The sequence below is a fragment of the Amblyraja radiata genome, chromosome 5 (assembly GCF_010909765.2).
Source record: "Amblyraja radiata isolate CabotCenter1 chromosome 5, sAmbRad1.1.pri, whole genome shotgun sequence".
Taxonomy (NCBI): Eukaryota; Metazoa; Chordata; class Chondrichthyes; order Rajiformes; family Rajidae; genus Amblyraja; species Amblyraja radiata.
This window is the reverse complement of record NC_045960.1, coordinates 70,227,776-70,250,955: the sequence shown is the minus strand read 5'-3', so window position 1 is coordinate 70,250,955 and position 23,180 is coordinate 70,227,776. Positions and strand designations below refer to the sequence as shown.

Genomic DNA, 23,180 nt, shown 5'->3' with positions numbered 1-23,180 from the left:
TTCAGACTGATGTGAGGGTGTGGGCGTGGGGGGGGGGGGGAGGGGGGGAGAAGAAAGGAAGAGTAGGCCTATTTAGACATCTTCTTTCTGCCTTGTTCAATTTGAATGAACAGTCCCAATTGAGACAGGCTTTTTGACATTTCCTGTTTTATTTCAGATGTCTTTAATTCGCAGTTCTTGTTTTTAACTTTTTTAATGTTTTCAAATCTCATTATCATTATCACAATTGACTATCTAAAAGGAGAGATGAGATTTACTAATACATAAAGCATTGTTGAGACTATCTTGAGTTGCAGCAAGACACCATATCTCTGAAGTGAAGTCAAGGAAACATAGAAAATAGTTGCAGGAGTAGGCCATTCGGCCCTTCGAGCCTGCATTGGCTGAAATAGTAGGAAAGTCAAAATTAGTGCATGAAAATGATTTGATTGATATTTATTTATGAAGAAGAATTTTAATAACACTTACTTAAGAGGCTTTTTGAGAATATTTAAACTTGTAACAAATGCTTTTACACTAGTCATGTGAAGCATAATGTTATAAATTTAGAAATGCAAACAATGCAAAATAAAGAAACTGAAGAGATGAAAAGTTGATTAACAGAATTACACATGCAATCTTTTGATGCACTTTTAAAAATAATTTATGAGGGTAAAACAGCACAGTTTTATTAAATAATAAGCTGGTTTGTTTTCAGAAATTGTACTGATTCTTTTTATCTTTTGGCAGTGGGGTTATTGTTGCAACACAGTAGTATATGCATACACCAGACCTGATCGCTTGGAATACTGTGTAGTCTTTTGGGACACCAAGAACAATGAAAAGTATATAAAGTATGTAAAGAGTCTGATTTCAATAACCACATGTGGTGACTTCTGTATTTTAGCAACTAAGGCTGATGAGAGTTCTCTTCAGGTAAGAAATTATCGTTTTTAGCATTATATATAAATTTAGCACCCTCAAAAGGAGACCATTAGTATTGTGACTGAACTATTTAATCAACTGTTTAGATGGCATTTCTTCATAAAGTAAAAAAGTGTATTCAAAATGTGGTCTGGAAAATCTTTGCAAGGTGTGGCACAATAAACAGCAAATTGTTGAGATACAGAAAATAATGGGAAGGGTGCTGCAGGTTTGAAGAGTCAAGTAGAGTACTCCTGCAGTAAAAGTTATGTGTTGTCATAATCACAGCTGAGAATGGCAAGATATAGGACAATGGTTAATTCTCTAAACTGAGGAATGCAAGCTTCAAATATCCCAAAGGATGTATAAATATAGATATTAAAATAAATATACATAATGTATACTGCTTGTGCCCAACCATGGGGTCATCAGGAATTTCTCTCCCAAGCTATATCTAAACTCCTAGCTTCTGTGGAGCTAAAAATATCTCAATCCTCTTTAAGAATCCTGGCGATGATAGTGAGGATTATTGGATTATTTGGGGGTGGGGGGGGGGGAGATGCTGACTGCCTGACATTGATGTTTTAAGATTTTTATGAAAATGTCATGGCGGTACCTCTATCCGTTCATATTTCTTTGGGGTTCCCACATATGTTCCATACTCAGTGGTCCAAGTCAAGATCACCATTATTTTTTCTGGATGTTCTCGTACTCATTTGACCCAGATAATTATTTTTTATTTGATCTGTGCATTTGGGAGCTGGGACCAAATTACTATACTTTGATTCATTAAATATTTCCCTTGCTAATTTCAATATTTATTGCTTATTCAATATTTATTGCTTTTTCAAATTGCTTTTTCATATGTCTGGTGTATTCACTCCTATCCTTTCAATAATTGTTTCCTCCTGATAATTCCTATTGATACAGTTTTAACTGCCTTTGCTCAATGCATTACAAAGGGGCAGAAACCATCCACAATGGAGAGCAGTACTGAAAAAGGTGATGAGAATTTGGAAGAGAAATAGAATACTTTTCGAGGTGGTCGACTTTTATAATATATTAATTAGCCCTATTTGACAACGACTTAAAACATTTAAAGTGGGAATTAGAAAATTACAACAGTTTCCACTGCAGGGCAGCAAAAATGCTATGCTCGCTGGCACTGACATAATGATAAAGAGATTTATTTAAATAATTATTTTGTAAAGTAGAAAGAGCCCTAATCACAACTGACACAAAATATGATATGGGTAAGCGATTTGGTGAATTTTGTTTTAGTCTATCATAATGAGGATCATCAGTGGAACATGTATTCTGGCTTTGGGCCAGTCAGATCAGTCAATACCAATCATTGGATAAGACTGTAAAGAATTAAATGACTATATGCATGTTCCTGATGCATAAACAAAATTTAAGGACAGGACTAATATCGACTTTTCATGCGATAGCTGCAGTAAAGTTTTGTTAATCTAGCACTTGTGACTTGGTGGTGCCGATTGGCAAATTTCCAGACCATCGGGTTTACACCTATCAGTACCTCAATACATTTTAAATTCATTTTTTAGAAGTTACACGTTAGTGTAATGAATTTTCCAGTCACCCTGGTATGTTTAGGGAGGAAACGGGTCATAGAAACATAGAAAATAGGTGCAGGAGTAGGCCATTCAGCCCTTCGAGCCAGCACCGCCATTCAATATGATCATGGTTGATCATCCAAAATCAGTACCCTATTCCTGCTTTCTCCCCATATCCTTTGATTCCATTAGCCCTAAGAGCTATATCTAACTCTCTCAAAACATCCAGTGAAGTGGCCTCCACTTCCTTCTGTGGCAGAGAACTCACTGGGTGAAAAAGATTTTCCTCATATCAGTCCTTAGTGGCCGAGCTCTTATTCTCAAACTGTGACCCCTGGTTCTGGTCTCCCCGAACATCTGGAAAAAAAATTCTGCACCTAGCCTGTCCAATCCCTTAAGAATTTTATATGTTTCTATAAGATTCCATCCTTCTAAATTCCAATGAATATAAGCCCAGTCGATCCATTCTTTCATCATATGTCAGTCTCGTCATCCCGGGAATTGACCTGGTGAACCTACGCTGCATTATCTTAATAGAAATAAGTCCTTCTTCAAATTAGGAGATCAAAACTGCACACAATACTCCAGTTGTGGTCTCATCAGGGCCCTATACAACTGCAGTAGGACCTCCTTGCTCCTATACTCAAATCTTCTCACTATGAAGGCCAACATGCCATTTGCTTTCTTCACTGCCTGCTGTACCTGCATGCTTACTTTCAGTGAGGCTCAAATTACAATAAATTGTATTGTATTGTATTGTATTGTAGTGACTGATGTACAAGGACACCCAAATCTCGTTGCACCTCCCCTTTTCCTAATCTGACACCATTCCAATAATGTGTAGGAAAGAACTGCAGATGCTGGTTTAAATCGAAGGTAGACACAAAATACTGGAGTAACCCAGCGGATCAGGCAGCATCTCTGGAGAGAAGTTTGAAGAAAGTTCTCGACTCAAATAATCTGCTTTCTTGTTCTTGCCAGCAAAGTGGATAACCTCGCATTTATTCACATTATACTGCATCTGCCATGCATCTGCCCACTCACCCAACCTATCCAAGTCACCCTGCAGCCTCATAGCATTCTCCTTGCAGCACAGCCACCCACCCAGCTTTGTGCCTGTAGAGAACATGGGTAACCTACTGAGCTAGATGAAAAAACCTTGAGAATTTCTGAATTATTGAACAGCACATTATCAGAACATATTGATTATTTCATACTTGTCATAATACTTGGTTATGTTTTGCATTTCTTTTTTTTTTTTTTTTATTATTTTTATTAGAAGTACGGTAAATTACAATAACACACAACACATATATCTTAATACATTTTTTGTACCGCTTCATTTTTTTTTAAGCTTTAAGAAAAAGATAGAAGTAAGGAAAGTAAAGAAGGTGCGCAAAAGTCGTGAAGTGCAAGAGAGTGTTGGGAAAAGAAAGCCCCTTAGAAAAGAAGTTAGAGAAGGAAGTGAAGTAAGAAAGTAGACCCTAGAAAAGAAAGAAAAAGAAAGTAAGGACAATCGCTCTATTATAACATTAAACTCCGCAGAAAGACTACCAACCAAGTCTGTTTTTGTTGTTTTACCTCCCATTGCCAGGTCCTGATACCATTTATTTATTTATTTATTTTAAAAATTACTATTGCACCTCATGCTTGTAATAGGTCCATAAACGTAGACCACGTCTTTTGGAATTGGTTTGCTTTACCTGCTAAGAGGAATCTCATCTCTTCCAGATGTAATGTTTCAAACATATTTGATGTCCACATTTTTATTGTTGGTGTGGGCGCATTTTTCCAGAATTTAAGTATGAGCTTTTTTCCCATTATTAGCCCGTAATTGAGTAAATTCTTCTGATACACGTTTAATTCAGGGATACCTTCCGATATCCCAAAAATGATCCATTCTGGTTTTGGTACCAGTTTTATTTTAATTAATTTTGAAAAAATATCAAATATTCCATGCCAGAATTTTTGGATTTTTGTACAAAAAACAAAAGAATGCGCTATGGTAGCTTCTTGACACAGACATTTATCACAGATTGGTGAAACATTAGGAAAGATTTAATTTAATTTAGTTTTTGAATAATATAGTCTATGTAATGTTTTGAATTGGATAAGCGTATGTCGTACATTATAACCATATAACCATATAACAATTACAGCACGGAAACAGGCCATCTCGACCCCTCTAGTCCGTGCCGAACACATAATCTCCCCTAGTCCCATATACCTGCGCTCAGACCATAACCCTCCATTCCTTTCCCATCCATATAACTATCCAATTTATTTTTAAATGATAAAAACGAACCTGCCTCCACCACCTTCACTGGAAGCTCATTCCACACAGCTACCACTCTCTGAGTAAAGAAGTTCCCCCTCATGTTACCCCTAAACTTCAGTCCCTTAATTCTCAAGTCATGTCCCCTTGTTTGAATCTTCCCTACTCTCAGTGGGAAAAGCTTTTCCACGTCAACTCTGTTGATCGAGCATTTATGCACCTGTAGTAAATGATTATCCCAGCTCTCTTTTGAAATTTTTATAGCTAATTCTTGTTCCCAGTCTCTTCTAATTCCATCTGTTGTGGGTATTTCTATGTTTAAAATGATATTATATAAGTACGCTATTAAATTAGCTGATTCCGCCTTTGTCTTCATTGCTTCATCCAGTAAGTCGGAAGGCATATTATGATAGTCTTTTGTGTATTTTTTCAGATAATCACAAATTTGAAGATATTTAAAATATTGGTTATTTTTCAAATTATATTTCAGTTGTAGTTGTTGAAATGATAGTAATTTTCCCACTTCATACAGATCTTCGAGCGTTTTGATTCCCATTCTTTCCCATTGTATAAATGATTTGTCTATGATTGATGGTTTAAACGATGGGTTATTGACTATTGGTATTGAGAGAGATAGGTTTCTTAATTTTAGATTCTGTTTTATTTGTTTCCATGTTCTAATTGTGCTATGTATAATTGGGTTTTTATTATAATTTTTATTATTCAGATTTATTGGTGAGAGGATAATCGCTCCTATATTACTCGGGGAGCAGTCCCCTTTTTCCATTACAATCCAGTCCGCCTGCTGGGCAGAATTGTCCAGCAGGTGAATCATATTTTTAATATTTACTGCCCAATTATAATACATAAAGTTAGGGAGCGCTAGACCCCCCCACTCTTTTCGTTTATTAAGGTGTGTTCTTTGTATTCTATGGGGTTTATAATCCCAAATGAAATTTGTAATGTCTGAGTCCAATTTTTTGAAAAACTTTTTTGGGAGATATATAGGTATTGATTGAAATAGGTATAGATGTTTTGCATTTCAACAGCAACTATAAGACTATAACATCTTTATCTGTTCCATAATTATATACTTGTCATTGGTTGATAAGATTTTTTTGTTTTCTGTTTCTGTGCTGCTCTTGGAAGGATGAGAACGAGGTGGATCCTGTAGGTGCTATGGTAATCATTTCCAAAACCGAGATTTTAAAACAGTAATATTAATATATGTGGGTTTGTTCTGATTGTCAGTCTATTTTGCATAATTGCTGTTAATTAACTTTCCAATTACATAACTTGAATATTTTGAAAGTATTTATTTTTACCTTCTATTCCCTTGTTTTAGTATGTGCTTGTACTGTGTAATTCCATTGGAACTCCCTTGGATTCAAAATATATCGATATTGGTGAGTACACAAATTGCATTTGTTTTTAAGTTATGAAAGGTATTGATTCCATTGTGCTTGTTTGATCTTACTTTCTTTCTTTGCGACCTATAAAGATTTGTTAAAACTCTGACAAAACTGGCATCCGATTTTTCAGAAATCCTAATGGTCTGGTTCACTCATTGTTAGCTCGAAGGCAAGAAGCTCATGCAACCAGAGCCAGGGGTTTAGAACGTAGGCTGGGTTTGCAGCTGAAGCCAGGATTGGGGTCTGGAATGCCAGCAGTCAGGAACCTGGATAGGTTTGTAGCTAGTGCAGGGATCTGGAGTGTTTTTGTATTTTCCATGTAAAGAGTTTTCATGGAAGGTGTCACATATTCTTGGTGTTACTATATTCAGGCTGCTCTGTGTTGGTAGAAAATGGAACATTAGACTCTGTTTCCCAGCATTAATTAAGAGTGCTGTTAATTGTGGTGTGTTTTGAACAGCATTCTGCTCTTTTGATTTTAGTTTAAAGATACAGTGTGGAAACAAGCCCTTCGACCAACGATCACCTATACACTAATTCTATGTTATCCCAGCTTCGCATCCTACCTACTAAGGGCAATTTATAGAAGCCGATTAACCGACAAACCCACACGTCTAGAATGTGTGTGCAAATTCCGCCGGAGCACCCAGAGGAAGCCCACACAGTCATGGGTAGGACATACAAACTCCGCACAGATAACACCCATTGTCATGATCGGACCTGGGTCTGTACGAAGTTTGTATAGCCTCCTTGTGACCGTGTGGTTTAAGGCAGCAATTCTACCATTGCTTCGCTATGCTACTCTATCTTTTGTAAGGTCATGAAATCTATCATTTGACAGGTAGAATGTGTGCATGCAAATGGCGTTGTTCTTTGTTCTGAATGTGCTACAGTCAGAATCATATAGACCATTAATATTTGTCACATTTCTCTGAAATCAGTTTGAATTATTTTTAATAACAGTGGGACATATAATACATTGACATTAATTTTCAATGAAAGCTTTATATTCAATAAGAATTCAAACAGATTAGAAGCAAATAATTCTCAATCCTGAAAATGATTCTGAAGTCACGTATGTTTGAAAATTTCAAAGCACTGATAAATTGAATTGTCCACTTCTATCTAGAGGAACCAGACCCATAATATGTTATTTATAGATTCATGTGGATTAATTTTCAGTCAGCTCATTTCTTCTGCCTTGAAAGATGACTTTTAGTGATGTTCAGCATTATGAGAGAACCATTTAACTGCAGACATTTGATTACCAAATACATTTAACTTGGTTGAAAGGTAAATATGTGAGGTTGAGCTTACATTTAGTCTTGAGCAATGAATGACTTCTGTTATTTCACTAGTCTACGTTTTACAGTGAGACCTTTCAACAGCATGATTTAGATGCAGCCAAGTATTCTCTTTTTCTGTCTCGGTGACATCCTGCAAAATTCTTTTTCAGTGCGCTAATCTATCCGTGCACAAGAGTTCTTGGATGTTTAAAAAAATTGATGTGTTTAGCTGACATAATGCTGGAATTCTAAACCACAGTCATTTGAAGCCTGGCCAATTCCATATTTGGGCTCCAGCATTTAAGGATACTTTTTTGAAACTTTCTTGGAATTTTATAAAATTCTGTGATATATTTTAAAATAAAAGTCAAATTTCAACAAAAAATTTTGAAAGGGATTACAAAGTGAGTTATACTTTTTTTCATTGTGGCAAAACGTGCATTCAAAAATAACAAATTGTTTTATTAAATGTGATTTTTATTGTAGTTATTATTCTGGCAAATCAAAATTTAATGCAAATTAAAGAACCATATTTTGAAATAATTAATACATCCCATAATTGTATTAAAATTGTAATGATACCATGAAAAGCACTTAAGGATGATAAGAAAGCCATCAAAATACAACACATATTCCAAAATTTCCAAGCATTTTATTTTCCTACCCCTGAACTTCCTAAAGAACATTTATAAAAATGCTTAATCCAGAAGCATTTGAATGCTATAATTCCTCATAATTTTATCTTGCTAGCTGAATGTTTTGCTGTATTTATCAGTTTTTTAGCACATTATTAACAACCTTTTCTGATGATATATTTGTAGCAGTTAGTAGGGCATGGGGAATTTGGTTAATTTTATTTATTTTTTCTGAATTGAGGATTGAACATCTAGTATGGAAAGTGAGCTAAATATGCATTACCTTTGCTATACTGTATCTATCTTTAAATGATATTGTGCCATGTTTATTATCTGACTTTTTTTTAGTATTAAATTTATATCACTTTTGTAACAGATCCCTTGTTTGTAACCATGACAAAGACACATGTCATTGTGGCCTCCAAAGAAGCATTCTATATCTGGCAGTATCGTGTGGCCAAGAAACTGACTGCAATGGAAATCAACCAAGTGGCACCAACAAGAAAGGAGGGTCGAGAAAGGTTAGTATTATAAGATATTAGAGATGCAACTAATTTTGACTTGCCAGAACAATAACAGCAATGCAAATGTAACTCAATAGTAGCAACAGTCACTGTGCCTCTTTCCTAAACATTGGACAATAACCCCACTAAAAGATCAACATGTGTCGAACATGGATAATGGCAAGATCGGGTATGCCTGTGCTATGAGAGGAATAGTATTCCTGAATGTCTCTTGTCATTTAACTACAAATTCCCATTAAACAGGGTTTTTACCCTTGGGCAAATTATGGATTATGTTATGGGTTACACTGTTTGCATGTTGAGAAGTGCCAGATAATAATCGAATAGGAGTAGAAGGTATTTGGGGTGTTCAAGTTAGGGATCAAGCAAGTGTAGCCTGTTGTGCTTGGTGCTTGCTAATTGCATCCTACTGCACCACAGTTCTTTTGCTCTTATTTTTAATTATCGGGTGAGCAGCAATTAATAAAATGTGTTAAAATAAAGGCAAATATCCTTTTACTCTAATATGTAAATTATAAACTAATTTCCCACAAGTGTATTGGTAGCTCATACAAGTCAGCATGTTCAAGCAAAGTTCCAATCCTCATTTTGTTTTGAGTCTGACTCCATGTTGCCCATTTTTGAGAATTCTGGTTGAACCCAATATCCCTGTGATCTTTTATATCTTTTTCTTTCCCTCCCCCCGCTGTGAAATTCTCTTATGAAATACATAAATTGTTATTTTGTGTTACGACATCGAGCTTTAATCAGATAATGAATCTATTGTGTAGGAAAGAACTGCAGATGCTGGTATAAGTTGAAGGTAGACACAAAATGCTGGAGTAACTCAGCTCGAGTAAGGCAGCATCTCTGGAGAGAAGGAATGGGGGACGTTTTGGGTCGAAACCCTTCTTCAGACGGATGTCAGGCGAGTGGGCGGGACAGAGATAGAATGTTGTCGGAGACAGTAAGACTGGTGGGAGAACTGGGAAGGGGGAAGGGATGGAGAGAGAGGGAAAGCAAGGGCTATTTGAAGTTAGAGCAGTCATTATTCATACCACTGGGGTGTAAGCTACCAAAGCGAAATATGAGGTGCTGTTCCTGCGCTGGGCCTCACTCTGAGAACGGAGGAGGCCCAGGACAGAAAGGTCAGATTAGGAATGGGAGGGGGAGTTAAAGTGCTGAGCAACCGGGAGATCAGGTAGGGTAAGGCAGACTGAGCGGAGGGGTTCAACGAAACGATCGGTGAGCCTACGCTTGCTCTCACCGATGTACAGAAGTTGACACCTGGAACAGCGGATACAGTAGATGAGGTTGGAGGAGATGCAAGTGGACCTCTGCCTCACCTGAAAAGACTGTCGGGGTCCTTGGAAGGAGTCGAGGGGGGAGGTCAAGGGACAGGTGTTGCAACTCCTGCAGTTGCAGGGGAAAGTACCTGGGGAGGGGGTGGTTTGGGTGGGAAGGGATGAGTTGACCAGGGAGTAACAGAGGGAATGGTCTCTGCGAAAAGCAGAAAGGGGTGGAGATGGGAAGATGTGGCCAGTAGTGGCATCCCGTTGGAGGTGGCGAAAGTGTTGGAGGATTAGATGCTGTTGTTCTATTGTTTTCTTTATAAATTGTAAGTTTGACAAAATGCTTGAAGTTTGATTTATTTTTTCTGTTGGGCAAATATAGGTTATAATTAGACAATAATTTATTATGGCAGATATTAACTCCATTTGAACTTCAATCAAGCATCTTTTTAAAAAAAAGTATATTTTGTTATACTCTGGCACCCTTCCAATTATATTTCTCCAAAAATAACTCATATTTGTTTTTGTTTTGAATGTTTTAACTTGATTATTTTGTAACAGAAATTTGCCTATTTCTTTTCCTGATAGAATTTATCACATTGACGATGAAACATCAATTACAGGAGATGGAAGCCTGGATTTCAGTAGAGCTTTTTCAGTAGGTGTTTCTTTCTAATCTGATTGAAGGGCATCCTGCATATTTGGAAATTATACTAGAAATACTAGAGTGCCATATACCGTCACTAAGTTGAGCTATTAAAGAGGATTGTTAGAATGCCTTATACAATCAAACAAAGTGAAGGCACACAAAGCCTGATATACTACCTGAGAACGGATTCACTCCTTGCTGTTTGCATGCTTAGCACACATGTTTGCATGGAGTCTTTCAGCACCCATCTAAGGGTTGCTTTTCTCTTCAATGGGGATTACAGCCTGAATTTAATCAAGATTCTTTTCACAGATTGTAACCTTCTTTTGCTAATTCTGCCTTAATTGTTACCGCTGTCCATGTCTACGTGGATTCATTTATTCCTGTAAAGTGTTATCCGTTTTTGTGGAATATATCTAATTTGCAGCATTGCTGAGGTGTAGCGAGAATGTAATTTATTCTGAATATAATTTTAACTTTTATTAAGGATAGTATATTATTTTGTTCATGTTCATTGCTTGTGATGTTTAAACCCTGGCTTGATTTTTAAGTTTGAGCATTAACAGTGACTCCTGCGTTACAGCTGTTTGGGTAACAGAAATTGATCTGTACATCACATTATGAAAAATTGTGATATGTATCGATTTCCAGGAATTCACAAATCATTCACAAAAAAAAAATCAAATATGAAATAAAATTTGCTCTTATGTAGCAATTCTAACACAAAGGCACACAAAGCATGATATACTTCTTGAGAACTCCTCGCTGTTTGCTCTTTTGGAATTGATATGGAAAAACGTAAATAACCAAACACACCATTTATATCGATTTCATCTTGCGTTTCTTAATGTGATGGGGGTTGCCTGTATTAGTAACTATCTGAATCTGAAATTAGCATTATTTGTGAAAATGTAGAAAACTCAACATTAACAGGGAGTAAATGAATATATATGATTTAATTATTTAAATTTATGGTATAAAATCCTTTTGTACTGTTTTTCTCCAGGCAACAAAGGATGCGATCTGCTGCATCACGGCATCTGATAAGATATTGATCATGGTGATTACATTTGTTTATTTAGTGTAGAAGTATTTTAATATGACACTCTTTTTAATATAAAACGTAATTAATATGTTGGTACATATTGAAAGTTCTTATCCCTATTCTTCCATAATTACTGTTGCTGATTGAGTTGCACAAATTTGGTAATTAATGCCTTTTTTAAAGGTGGGGCGAGTGACAATAGTTATTTAGCTTGCAAAATAACCAGACTATCATTGTATATTTCTGGATAGGGATCATGCTAGGGAGGGAGGTACCAAAAATGTGCACAGGCCAATTGTCATGAGTGAAGAATGTTTTGCAGATTGCAGTCCTGCTTGCAGGTGATTTAAAAAAAAATTATTCCAGCACATACTATTTGCCCCCATATGACACAATGTGGTTCTTACTGACAGAAAAGCTATATTCACCTTGATCTGGAGCCAGCACTCCATGCTTGTTATTAGAAATCAAAGTTATTATTAACATTGAACGTGAGGCATGTATGGAGATCCAGCTCCTGGTGTTTCAAATAAAAACTTGACGAATCCAGAAAAGAGTACACAGATATTGGAATAAAAGACTGCAGTTAAAGGTTAATTTGCTTGTATCGAAGAAAATGACTTGTTAAATGTGGAGAACGTTTAATTTCCCTGGGAAGACCAAGTGGTAATGCGTGAACCAAGTAAATTTGATCAAAACTGGTGCTGTGAAGTAAGTGAAGGGTTTAACACAATGGTATCTCTTTTGCTAAATGGTATCTCTTATGAAAGCCAGGCAGCATGGGTGTAATCAAAAATTGCTATCATAGCTTAGTTCTACTCTTGTGATGCGTTAAAGATCTTTCATATTTGAACAATAAGGCAGATTCACTATTTTGCCAAAGATATCTGTTCCCATCATTTGTCCAATTTTCTAAATATTTGAAGTGTAAGCACTGGATTTCTCCATTATATCCTTATGATGTGGACCCAAGACAAGGTGATCGTGAGGTGTCATTTAGGAAGTGGAAATGAAAACAAAATACCTGCTGCAGAGAATATTAGGAATGAAATAGTTTTGACTAGTTATGAACAAAATGAGTTACATTGATTTATGTTTTCCAGGGTCGTGAATCAGGAAAACTTCATAAATACAGTCTACCAAATGTTACCCTGCTTCAAAACTATCAGTTGAACTGCAGAAGTTATCAGTTGTCATTGAACTGTAATTCCAGGTGAGTTTCTCACACAAGAGCGAAGGGTAGAATTCTGTCATTTCTTACGGGAGATTATTTTTCGGGAAATAAACTCTTAAGGCATCCAGCGTAAATATAATCCCAGAAGCAACATCCTGCAGATTTTGTGCTATGCTTTGCTGGATGCCACTGCACAGATCAAAGGGCATTTGTTCATGATGGAACAGGTGCACGGAGAAACCTGGAATGATAAAATCAAAGACATTGTGAACCATATACTTACCCGAGTTCAAGTAACAATGAACAGTTTTCCTATGAATGATGTATCACAAAAAAGCATAACGCAATGCAATCTAATTTGTAGGCAAAGTTGTGAGTTACAGTTATTGTGGTATGGTGATAACTAGGAATTTATTTTGTTTTTATTTTTGATGGATATTTATTTTCTGTATGGAAAGGAACTTTTGAACTCATTGATAATTACATTTTTTTTTTTTTTAATTGTTGCGTAATTTGGTTGCAATATTTTCCATTTAAATTTTATACCTCAGGATGTTTTACTTTACTGTAGGTGCTAGAAGTGGCAGTCTGAACCTTTTGGTAAAGCTGTATCCAACTCCAAGTTAATCATATTACTGGAGTAGTTTGAAATATATCAAAATGGTAGTAATATAAACAAGTTGAATAATATTAAATTGATGTACTAATAATATATTTTTTGTCTGTCTAGCCGCCTTGCCATCATTGATATTACAGGTATTTTGACATTCTTTGACCTTGAAACACGAATAATGGATAGTACGGGACAGCAAGTAGTGGGCGAGGAGATGAAATTTGAGCGGAAAGATGTTTGGGATATGAAGTGGGCAAATGACAACCCAGATTTGTTTGCCATGATGGAGAAGACCAGGATGTATGTTTTCAGAAATTTGGACCCTGAGGTGATTGTTTTATACAAATTGCTTTATATATTTCTTAACTTAAAAGTAATGTGAGATTTCAGAAAACCAAAACAAAATGCTGGAAGGATTCATCGGAGAGGGGAGGGGAGCAAGTACGGGGAATCAGGTTCCTAATAAAAATATATGACACTGTTCCTTGTGCCCGCATTGAGTTTAAATGAAGCAGTACAAAAGGCAAAGATAGATGGATCTGAGAGGCGATGAACAGAAACATGAAAAAGCAAGTGACATAGCAAGGAGTTTGTAAGCATAATTTTGTGGTAAGTTTTCAACAGAACAGTCGCCATTCGGTAACGAGCAGCAAATATTTAATTTGTGTGTATCATAGTTGCTGCTTAACTTGCTACTTTGCCTGAAAGCAGCATATGATGTTCTGATCAGAGGTGTGGTAATGAAACAGACTAATGCCATCATTGGACAAAGTCAGCATGGATTTATGAAGGGTAAATCATGTCTGACGAATCTTATAGAATTTTTCGAGGATGTAACTAGTAGAGTGGATAAGGGAGAACCAGTGGATGTGTTATATCTGGACTTTCAGAAGGCTTTCGACAAGGTCCCACATAAGAGATTAGTATACAAACTTAAAGCACACGGTATTGGGGGTTCAGTATTGATGTGGATAGAGAACTGGCTGGCAGACAGGAAGCAAAGAGTAGGAGTAAACGGGTCCTTTTCACAATGGCAGGCAGTGAATAGTGGGGTACCACAAGGTTCAGTTCTGGGACCCCAGCTATTTACGATATATATTAATGATTTGGACGAGGGAATTGAATGCAACATCTCCAAGTTTGCGGATGACACGAAGCTGGGGGGCAGTGTTAGCTGTGAGGAGGATGCTAGGAGGCTGCAAGGTGACTTGGATAGGCTGGGTGAGTGGGCAAATGCATGGCAGATGCAGTATAATGTGGATAAATGTGATGTTATCCACTTTGGTGGCAAAAACAGGAAAGTAGATTATTATCTGAATGGTGGCCGATTAGGAAAGGGGGAGATGCAACGAGACCTGGGTGTCATGGTACACCAGTCATTAAAAGTAGGCATGCAGGTGCAGCAGGCAGTGAAGAAGACGAATGGTATGTTAGCATTCATAGCAAAAGGATTTGAGTATAGGAGCAGGGAGGTTCTACTGCAGTTGTACAGGGTCTTGGTGAGACCACACCTGGAGTATTGCATACAGTTTTGGTCTCCTAATCTGAGGAAAGACATTCTTGCCATAGAGGGAGTACAGAGAAGGTTCACCAGACTGATTCCTGGGATGTCAGGACTTTCATATGAAGAAAGACTGGATAGACTCGGTTTGTACTCGCTAGAATTTAGAAGATTGAGGGGGGATCTTATAGAAACGTACAAAATTCTTAAGGGGTTAGACAGGCTAGATGCAGGAAGATTGTTCCCGATGTTGGGGAAGTCCAGAACAAGGGGTCACAGTTTAAGGATAAAGGGGAAATCTTTTAGGACCGAGATGAGGAAAACTTTTTTCACACAGAGAGTGGTGAATCTGTGGAATTCTCTCCCGCAGAAGGTAGTTGAGGCCAGTTCATTGGCTATATTTAAGAGGGAGTTAGATGTGGCCCTTGTGGCTAAAGGGATCAGGGGGTATGGAGAGAAGGCAGGTACAGGATACTGAGTTGGATGATCAACCGAGGGGCTGAATGGCCTACTCCTGCACCTATTTTCTATGTTTCTATATGCCTTTATAGGACAGGGAAAAAAGGAAAATGTGATAAAGACATAGCTGAAGGTAAGACAGTGTAAGGATTCTCCCTGATACCTATTCTGAGTTTAGTCTGAACCTGTCATGTCAGGGTAAAATCAGATTTGGAACAGCATGATCCAGAGCTCTTATTCTTTAAAACGATTTTTAAAACTAAGTAAAAACTATAATGAATATTATAGGGAGTTTTACATTATAAACATTGTAAGATTGTACAAAAAAATTGAATGTAATCATCCGATGTAACATATTATGGACTGACACCTTTGTATTTCAGATAACCTTACGCATCTTAAACTGTAACTTGAACCAGCAAGCATTTCCAAATCACCCTTGCAATCTCTCAAATGTTTGCATTTCCACTGGTGACAATCCTGTCCATAGTCTCTTGCAAATTGTCTCCAGCTTGCCCCGAGACACAGTATAATACAAAAGTAACATTAATAACTGCTAATGCAACAATCTTCCTCGGTACAGTACCAGGTGTCCAAATAAGTGCATGGACTAAGCAAAAATCAAAGTGCTGGAGGAACTCTGTGGGTCAGGTGGCATTTGTGGAGGGTATAGACAGACAATGTTTTGGGTCAGAACCCTCTCTTCAGACTGATTGATATAATTAGTTCTAGTTCTGGTCATCAATTTTCAGAAGCTTTGTTTTGAGGGGAAATAAATCATGTTTATTAGCACCTTGAAAAGTTCTCGCTTGTGTGACACATCTATTGAAATGGAAGTTCAATGGAAATCATGCCACAGAAGCTCCATAGAGAAACAAGATAAACTAATTGTCATTGGACTAGTTTGCAGATTCTTCTGAATCACAGACAGTTCTTGAATTAAAAACAAAATCCTGTTATGGCATAGTGAGATGGAAATTTTGGTTAATTTTCAGTCAATGTTCATGGATAAATGTGAAGATTGACATGGGTTTTGGTTTATAGAGGGAATACAGTTCAAGCCCACTTTAAAATTAAGCTTATGTCTTGATTTGGTATCCAATGGTGTGTTGACTAGTCATTTGTAACCATTCCTTCCATCTGCTCTTTTCTAATAAGCCTACCTGCTGCTATTGTATATCTCTGGCAAATCAAGCTGCCAATGATTATTGAGGTTTTGTAAGGCAAAAAAAACACCATATCAGAAACAAAATGATGGCCATTTTTTTGCATGCAGGGAATAGGTTAAAATTGCTACTTACAGTTTAAAAGTTGATATATTTGACAGGTTAACGAATATGTTAGTTACTGATTTTATCATTGTGCATTTCAAATGTTTTTTTGATGTATTTGGGACAGGTTGTGTTATGAAAATGTAGTTGGTAATCAGTTGAAATGTGTAGAAAGTTGTAGTTTAAAAATGAATTTTGGAGTTTTAATGTTTTAAATCTGGCATCTTACTATTCATCTTTATAGGAACCAATTCAAACATCTGGGTATATATGCAATTTTGAAAATTTGGAAATCAAGTCTGTACTTTTGGATGAAATTCTGAAGGTAAGTTTTGGTGTAATATTTATCAAGTGGATCAAATAAACAATTAGGAAGCTATTTAACATAATGTTTAGTTTAGTTTAGAGATACAGCGCGGAAACAGGACCTTCGGCCCACCGGGTCTGCACCGACCAGCAATACCCGCACATTTTACACACACGTGGTACAATTTACACTTATTCCAAGCCAATTTACCTACATGTCTGTACGTCTTTGGAGTGTGGGAGGAAACCTATGCGGTTATTGGGAGAACGTACAAACCTCGTACAGACAACATCCGTAGTCAGGATCGAACCCGAGTCTCTGGCGCTGTAAGGCAGCAACTCTACCGTTGTAAGGCAGCAACTCCACCTTACCCATGCTGCACTAGGTGATATGTTAACAAAGATAAAGTTAACAAAGATATGTTAACAAAGAAGATTTTTATAATATTTTTCCATTTTCATTTTTGATTTATCTAATATTTACCCATTGCATCCTATGGTCAGATCATTGTTGTTTTATGGCTCTTTCTGACTGGACAGTTTTGAATTCTCAACCTCAATCAGTCATATCAAACTTGCAGGAGAGTGTGGTGGTATGCTAAAAACCCAGCAAAAGAAATAGTTTGGTAGTATTAGGTCATGTGTTCAAAGCCTCACAGTTAAGAGGGATGAAGTTAGATTGAAGGGACAATTTGGGCCAAAGAGCCTTTTTCCGTGCTAATTTAAAACCCATGTGATGAAAAGGAGAAGGGACAGAAATTAAAAATCATGGGATTAAAAGAAGTGCCAACATGGATAGAAAGATAAAAATCTAGACGGCATTGTGGGCAGTTGTTTTGCAAGTCTGGCCAGAGTGTACAGTGTTGTTCAGCTGTGAATAGATGTAGGAACATGGTTTCCAATGAATGAACTGGCCTTGGTGCAGAGATGTGCGATTTCAAAGTTTGCAGATGAGCTTCTTCTTGCTTCTTGCGAATGAAACAAAAACCAAAGGAATAGTTAGATCTCAAGCCAGGTGTTGAGCAGCCAGGTTGTTGTCTCTACGTCAATGTCTGCCAGGCCCTGAGCTCCAATTGGTGGGTGGTTAGGGGGCACCCAGAGATGACATGGTTGGCTGTCTGTTGTTCTGCAGATGAGCTAATAAATATACAATGATATGGCCAGTCACTAATCCACTTTGGTAGGAAAATAAATTAAATTAGTGTTTTAAAAAGTGAAAGTCAAGGAAGAGCTGAGTTGATAGCTTTTAAGCACTTAGCTGAGCAGAAAGTCAGTATTTTTTAGTACAAGTTGAGCTACAGTTTTTCACTCCTGTTGACTACCAGCCCAGGACACTGTTGCACTGATTGACTCCTTGTGGAGTTCAGTGGGACACACAAATCTTCCAGATTTTCCAGTACTCTGGCTGTGAAACCGGTCACTTGAGTCTGTGCCAGCTTAGACTAGTGCAAGGACAGCAGCCTCATTGAAATCTATAGGAAGAAATGACTGCCAGGAAAATGGTACGTAGACCCTATTTTATTTGCTTCTGTTAAATATATTTGTTTAAATATATTAATTATTATTTTCAATTTAATCTTTACGATTTTTGATATTCACAGGTATTTTTGAGTACTTGTGAATATCAGCATTAGCGTAATCAATTTGCACAAAAATAGAAAATGCTGAAAATACAAGTAAGTCAGGTAGCATCTGCAGAAGTAGAAACAGAATAAAAGGTTCAGGTCGAATGGGCTTCATGGGAAATAGGAAAGCAGAAAAGAAAGTTAGTTTGAAGTTGCAAGGAGGGTAGAGGAGGCATGGATGGGACAAAGGCAATATCTCTGATAGGACACCTCCCTCATTTTTATTGGTCGTACACTCACACTCAGTCCACCAAGGCCTGCTGGATCACCCAGTTTGTAACCCTCTTCCCATTCCCAGACTGACCTTTCTGCCCTTGGCATCCTCCATTGCCAGAATAAGGTAAACTAGAGCAAACTAGAGGAACAGCATCGTATATTCCACTTGGGTAGGTTATAACCCAACAATATTAACATTTGAATTATCAATTGTAAGTACCATCCTTCCCCATTTCCTGTCATTGTTTGCTGTGCATACCCCACCTTGGCACACATCCATTTCTCCCACTACATTGTCCACGTTTCCCCCTCCACCCCTGTACCCATCCACCTACAGTGCCCTCCATAATGTTTGTGACAAAGACCCATCATTTATTTATTTGCCTCTGTACTCCACAATTTGAGATTTGTAATAGACAAAATCACGTGGTTAAAGTGCACATCGTCAGATTTTAATAAAGGCCATTTTTATACATTTTGGTCTCACCATGTAGAAATTACAGCAATGTTTCTACATAGATCCCCCAGTTCAGGGCACCATACTGTTTGGGACACAGCAATGTCATGTAAATGAAAGTATTCATGTTTAATATTTTGTTGCATATCCTTTGCATGCAATGACTGCTTGAAGTCTGCGATTCATGAACATCACCAGTTCCTGGGTGTCTTCTCTGGTGGTGCTCTGCCAGGCCTGTATCTTTAGCTTATGCTTGTTTAGGGGGTTAGTCCCTTTCAGTTTTCTCTTCAGCATATAAAAGGAATGCTCAATTGGGTTCAGATCGGGTGATTGACTTGGCCCCTCAAGAATTGACCAGAGGCAAATAAATAAATGATGGGTTGTCCCGAACATTATGGAGGGCACTGTATTTCCCTCCTTCAGGCTTTACAATTCACTCTGCTTCTCTCCTTTTGTCTTTTCATCTCTAGCATTTGTCTGTCCATGTGCCAGTCAAAACCCCCCCATCACTTGTCAGACTTTGGCCTGGCCCCAACTCTTTTTCAGCTTTCTCCCCCTACTGCAATCAGTCTGAAGAATGTCCCTGACATGTTGCCTACCTGTTCTTCCAGAAATACTGCCTGACCTGCGGAGTTACTCCAGCACTTTGTTTTGCTCAAGATTTCAGCATCTGCAGTTTCTTATGTCTTCAACTCATTTTATATTTATTTGCTGATCTGCAAACTTTGAAATGGCACAGCATAGTAGGTCAGGTCATTAATTGATAGCCATGATCCTGAAATATTCCCTGGGGATCAACTTTGCACACATTTTTCAGACCTTTAGTTTTGTTTATTATCTTTTTCCACGTATCACCTACCACCTTTTTCAAATCTCCCCCTCCCCCCTTTGCCTATTATCCATCTCCTCACCTATTGCCTACCAGCCCCAATTTCATCTTTCCCTCTCATATCCTTTATATTGGCTATCTTGCCTCAACACTCTCAGTGCTGATGCAGAGTTTCGACTCAAAGTGTCGACCATCTCTTTGCTTCCACAGATGCTGTTTCACCTGTTGAATTCCTCCAGCAGTTTCTTATCTTTGATAGCATGATGTCATTGATGCCACAGAGTAAAGCTGTTAAAAAAAAAATCTGGTTGATAATGTAAGATTGCAGTTAGACAAAGCATGAACACAAACGAAGGAACATAAAATAAGTGAACACAAAGAATCAAACTTAAAATCATTTTTCTGTTATATACCCGTATGGCTTCTTTCTTTGTCATTTGGCCTATTGAATCTATGCCGGATCTCAGCATAATCCCATTCCCCAATTTACTTCCCAGTAATCTATTTCCTCGTATATTAACGACCCCTGATTCTCCCACCAGATACCCGCTCTAGAGGCAATTTACAGTAGCCATCTAACCAAGCTATTAATCAGAGTCATATAGCATGGAAACTGGAAACGGGCCCTTCGGCCCAACTTGCCACGCAGACCCAAGATGTCCCATTTACAGTAGTCCCACCTTCCTGTGATTGGCATACATCCTTCTAAACATTTGTATCCATATACCTGTCCAAATGTCTTTTAAACATTGTGATAGTACCCGCCTCAACTACCTTCTCAGGTAGTTTGTTCCATATTGCCACCACCCTCTATGAAAATGTTGCCCCTCGGGCTCCTATTAAATTTTTCCCTTCTCACTGTAAACCTTTGTCCTCTGTTTCTTGATTTCCCTCCTCAAGGTAAAAGACTCTGCATTCAACATATCTCTTCCTCTCATTATCTTATACGAGGATCACTTCTCATCTTCCTGTGCTCCAAGGAATGAAGTCCTAGCCTGCACAACCTCTCCCTATAGCTCAGGCCCTCAAGTCTTGGCAATGTTGATGTCCTTTGGGATGTGGGAGGAAACTGAAATGTAATAACCATATAACCATATAACAATTACAGCACGGAAACAGGCCATCTCGACCCTTCTAGTCCGTGCCGAACACGTATTCTCCCCTAGTCCCATATACCTGCGCTCAGACCATAACCCTCCATTCCTTTCCCGTCCATATAACTATCCAATTTATTTTTAAATGATAAAAACGAACCTGCCTCCACCACCTTCCTAGGGGGAACCCTTGCAGTTACTGTGAGAGGCAGCTTACAGGTACAGCAGGCAGTGAAGAAAGCTAATGGAATGTTGGCCTTCATAACAAGAGGATTTCAGTATTGGAGTAAAGAGGTTCTTCTGCAGTTGTATAGGGCTCTGGTGAGACCACATCTAGAGTATTGTGTACAGTTTTGGTCTCCTAATTTGAGGAAGGACATCATTGTGATTGAGGTAGAGCAGCGTAGGTTCACGAGATTGATCCTTGGGATGGCGGGACTGTCATATGAGGAAAGATTGAAAAGACTAGGCCTGTATTCACTGGAGTTTAGAAGGATGAGGGGGAATCTTATAGAAACATACAAAATTATAAAAGGACTGGACAAGCTAGATGCAGGAAAGGTGTTCCCAATGTTGGGTGAGTCCAGAACCAGGGGCCACAGTCTTAGAATAAAGGGGAGGTCATTTAAGACTGAGGTGAGAAAAAACTTTTTCACCCAGAGAGTTGTAAATTTATGGAATTCCCTGCCACAGAGGGCAGTGGAGGCCAAGTCACTGGATGGATTTAAGAGAGAGTTAGATAGAGCTCTAGGGGCTAGTGGAGTCAAGGGATATGGGGAGAAGGCAGGCACGGGTTATTGATATGGGACGATCAGCCATGATCACAATGAATGGCGGTGCTGGCTTGAAGGGCTGAATGGCCTCCTCCTGCACCTATTTTCTATGTTTCTAATGTGCAAACTTCATACAGACTATATTGAAGTCGGACTATACAGAATCAAACCCAGTTTATTGGATGCCTGGGAGTTATGGCCCTCTCCCTTATTGTTGTAAAGGGAGTACCTGAAGGCCATGTGCAAATGGGGATGTTATTGTAAAGAACTTGCTCACACATTCTACCAAACACAACTGTTTCAGAGTTTGCAGTTCCATTACAGCACACTGCAAACCCACAGTACAAAAAAAGCTGTTCTCCTCAGTCAAGGTGAAGCTGCCCTTATATTTGGGAGGAGGCAGAGTTAATAGTAAGGGAAAGGGAGAAGAGCAGGAAAGTGGAGCTAATTGGATAGCTATCTCAAGGAGCTTGTGTAGGTGTGCGGATAACGAGTAGCCTCCTCAATACCAGCTGTTGGCAATTCTGATTTGAATGTAGGTGTTTTGTGTGTATTGATTACAATAGGAGGCAGAGCAAGGTATTTAATATAAAGACTGCTGAATTAAGAATGTACCAGTGTCGTTGCAGAATCATATTTTCTAGGGAAGAATCTATATTGTAATAAAGATAGACACCAAATGTTAGAGTAACTCAGCTGGACAGGCAGCATCTCTGGAGAGAAGGAATTGGTTCATTCTGAAGGGTCTCGACCCGAAACGTCACTCATTCCTTCTCTCCAGAGGTGCTGCCCGACCTGCTGAATTACTCCAGCATTTTGTGTCTGCCTTTGGTTTAATCCAGTATTTGCAGTTCCTTTCTGCACAATATATATTGTATTGCTGAGTGCAGTCTGTGTATATTTACTGATTTCCTGCTAATGTTGCACAAGTAATTAGTGCTACTTCCTTCTCTTACTTAGCTGCCATTCTGCAGACTATGGTTTAATTCTTACTGTTGTATACCAACTTTTATTTAGCTTTTGGAACTATATTCTGATGAGGCATTGGCATTTAGTACTGCACATGCTCCAGAATTTGTTCTCTGAATGACTGAAAATAGTAGGCTAATATATGAAATTCAGGGCCTGTATAACCTTTTCCCATTATAAAGTCTGATCCTGCTTTTCCTCCCTATTTAAAGCCAATAAAAATAACTGTGGTACTCATGGTGCATACTGTGGTCAGGTTCGATCTAACGTTGAACGGGTAGTGGAAAGGCATTAGATTTCTATAGGAAGTGGATTT

The 23,180-nt window shown here is 38.1% G+C and overlaps 1 protein-coding gene across 3 annotated transcripts in view; it reads left to right on the top strand.

Moving 5' to 3' along the window:
* The window catches only part of wdr35 (WD repeat domain 35), a 53,956-nt gene that overhangs the window by 12,784 nt on the left and 17,992 nt on the right, over positions 1–23,180 (top strand). For 2 of the 3 annotated variants that reach the window (XM_033021498.1, XM_033021500.1), the window contains 9 exons: positions 730–915; positions 5,905–5,937; positions 6,101–6,161; positions 8,465–8,609; positions 10,472–10,541; positions 11,539–11,592; positions 12,681–12,790; positions 13,482–13,692; positions 16,840–16,920. In XM_033021498.1, the coding sequence (XP_032877389.1) occupies positions 730–915; positions 5,905–5,937; positions 6,101–6,161; positions 8,465–8,609; positions 10,472–10,541; positions 11,539–11,592; positions 12,681–12,790; positions 13,482–13,692; positions 16,840–16,920 (951 nt within the window). The remainder of the gene's footprint in view (positions 1–729; positions 916–5,904; positions 5,938–6,100; positions 6,162–8,464; positions 8,610–10,471; positions 10,542–11,538; positions 11,593–12,680; positions 12,791–13,481; positions 13,693–16,839; positions 16,921–23,180) is intronic. The other variant, XM_033021499.1, reaches the window with a different exon arrangement.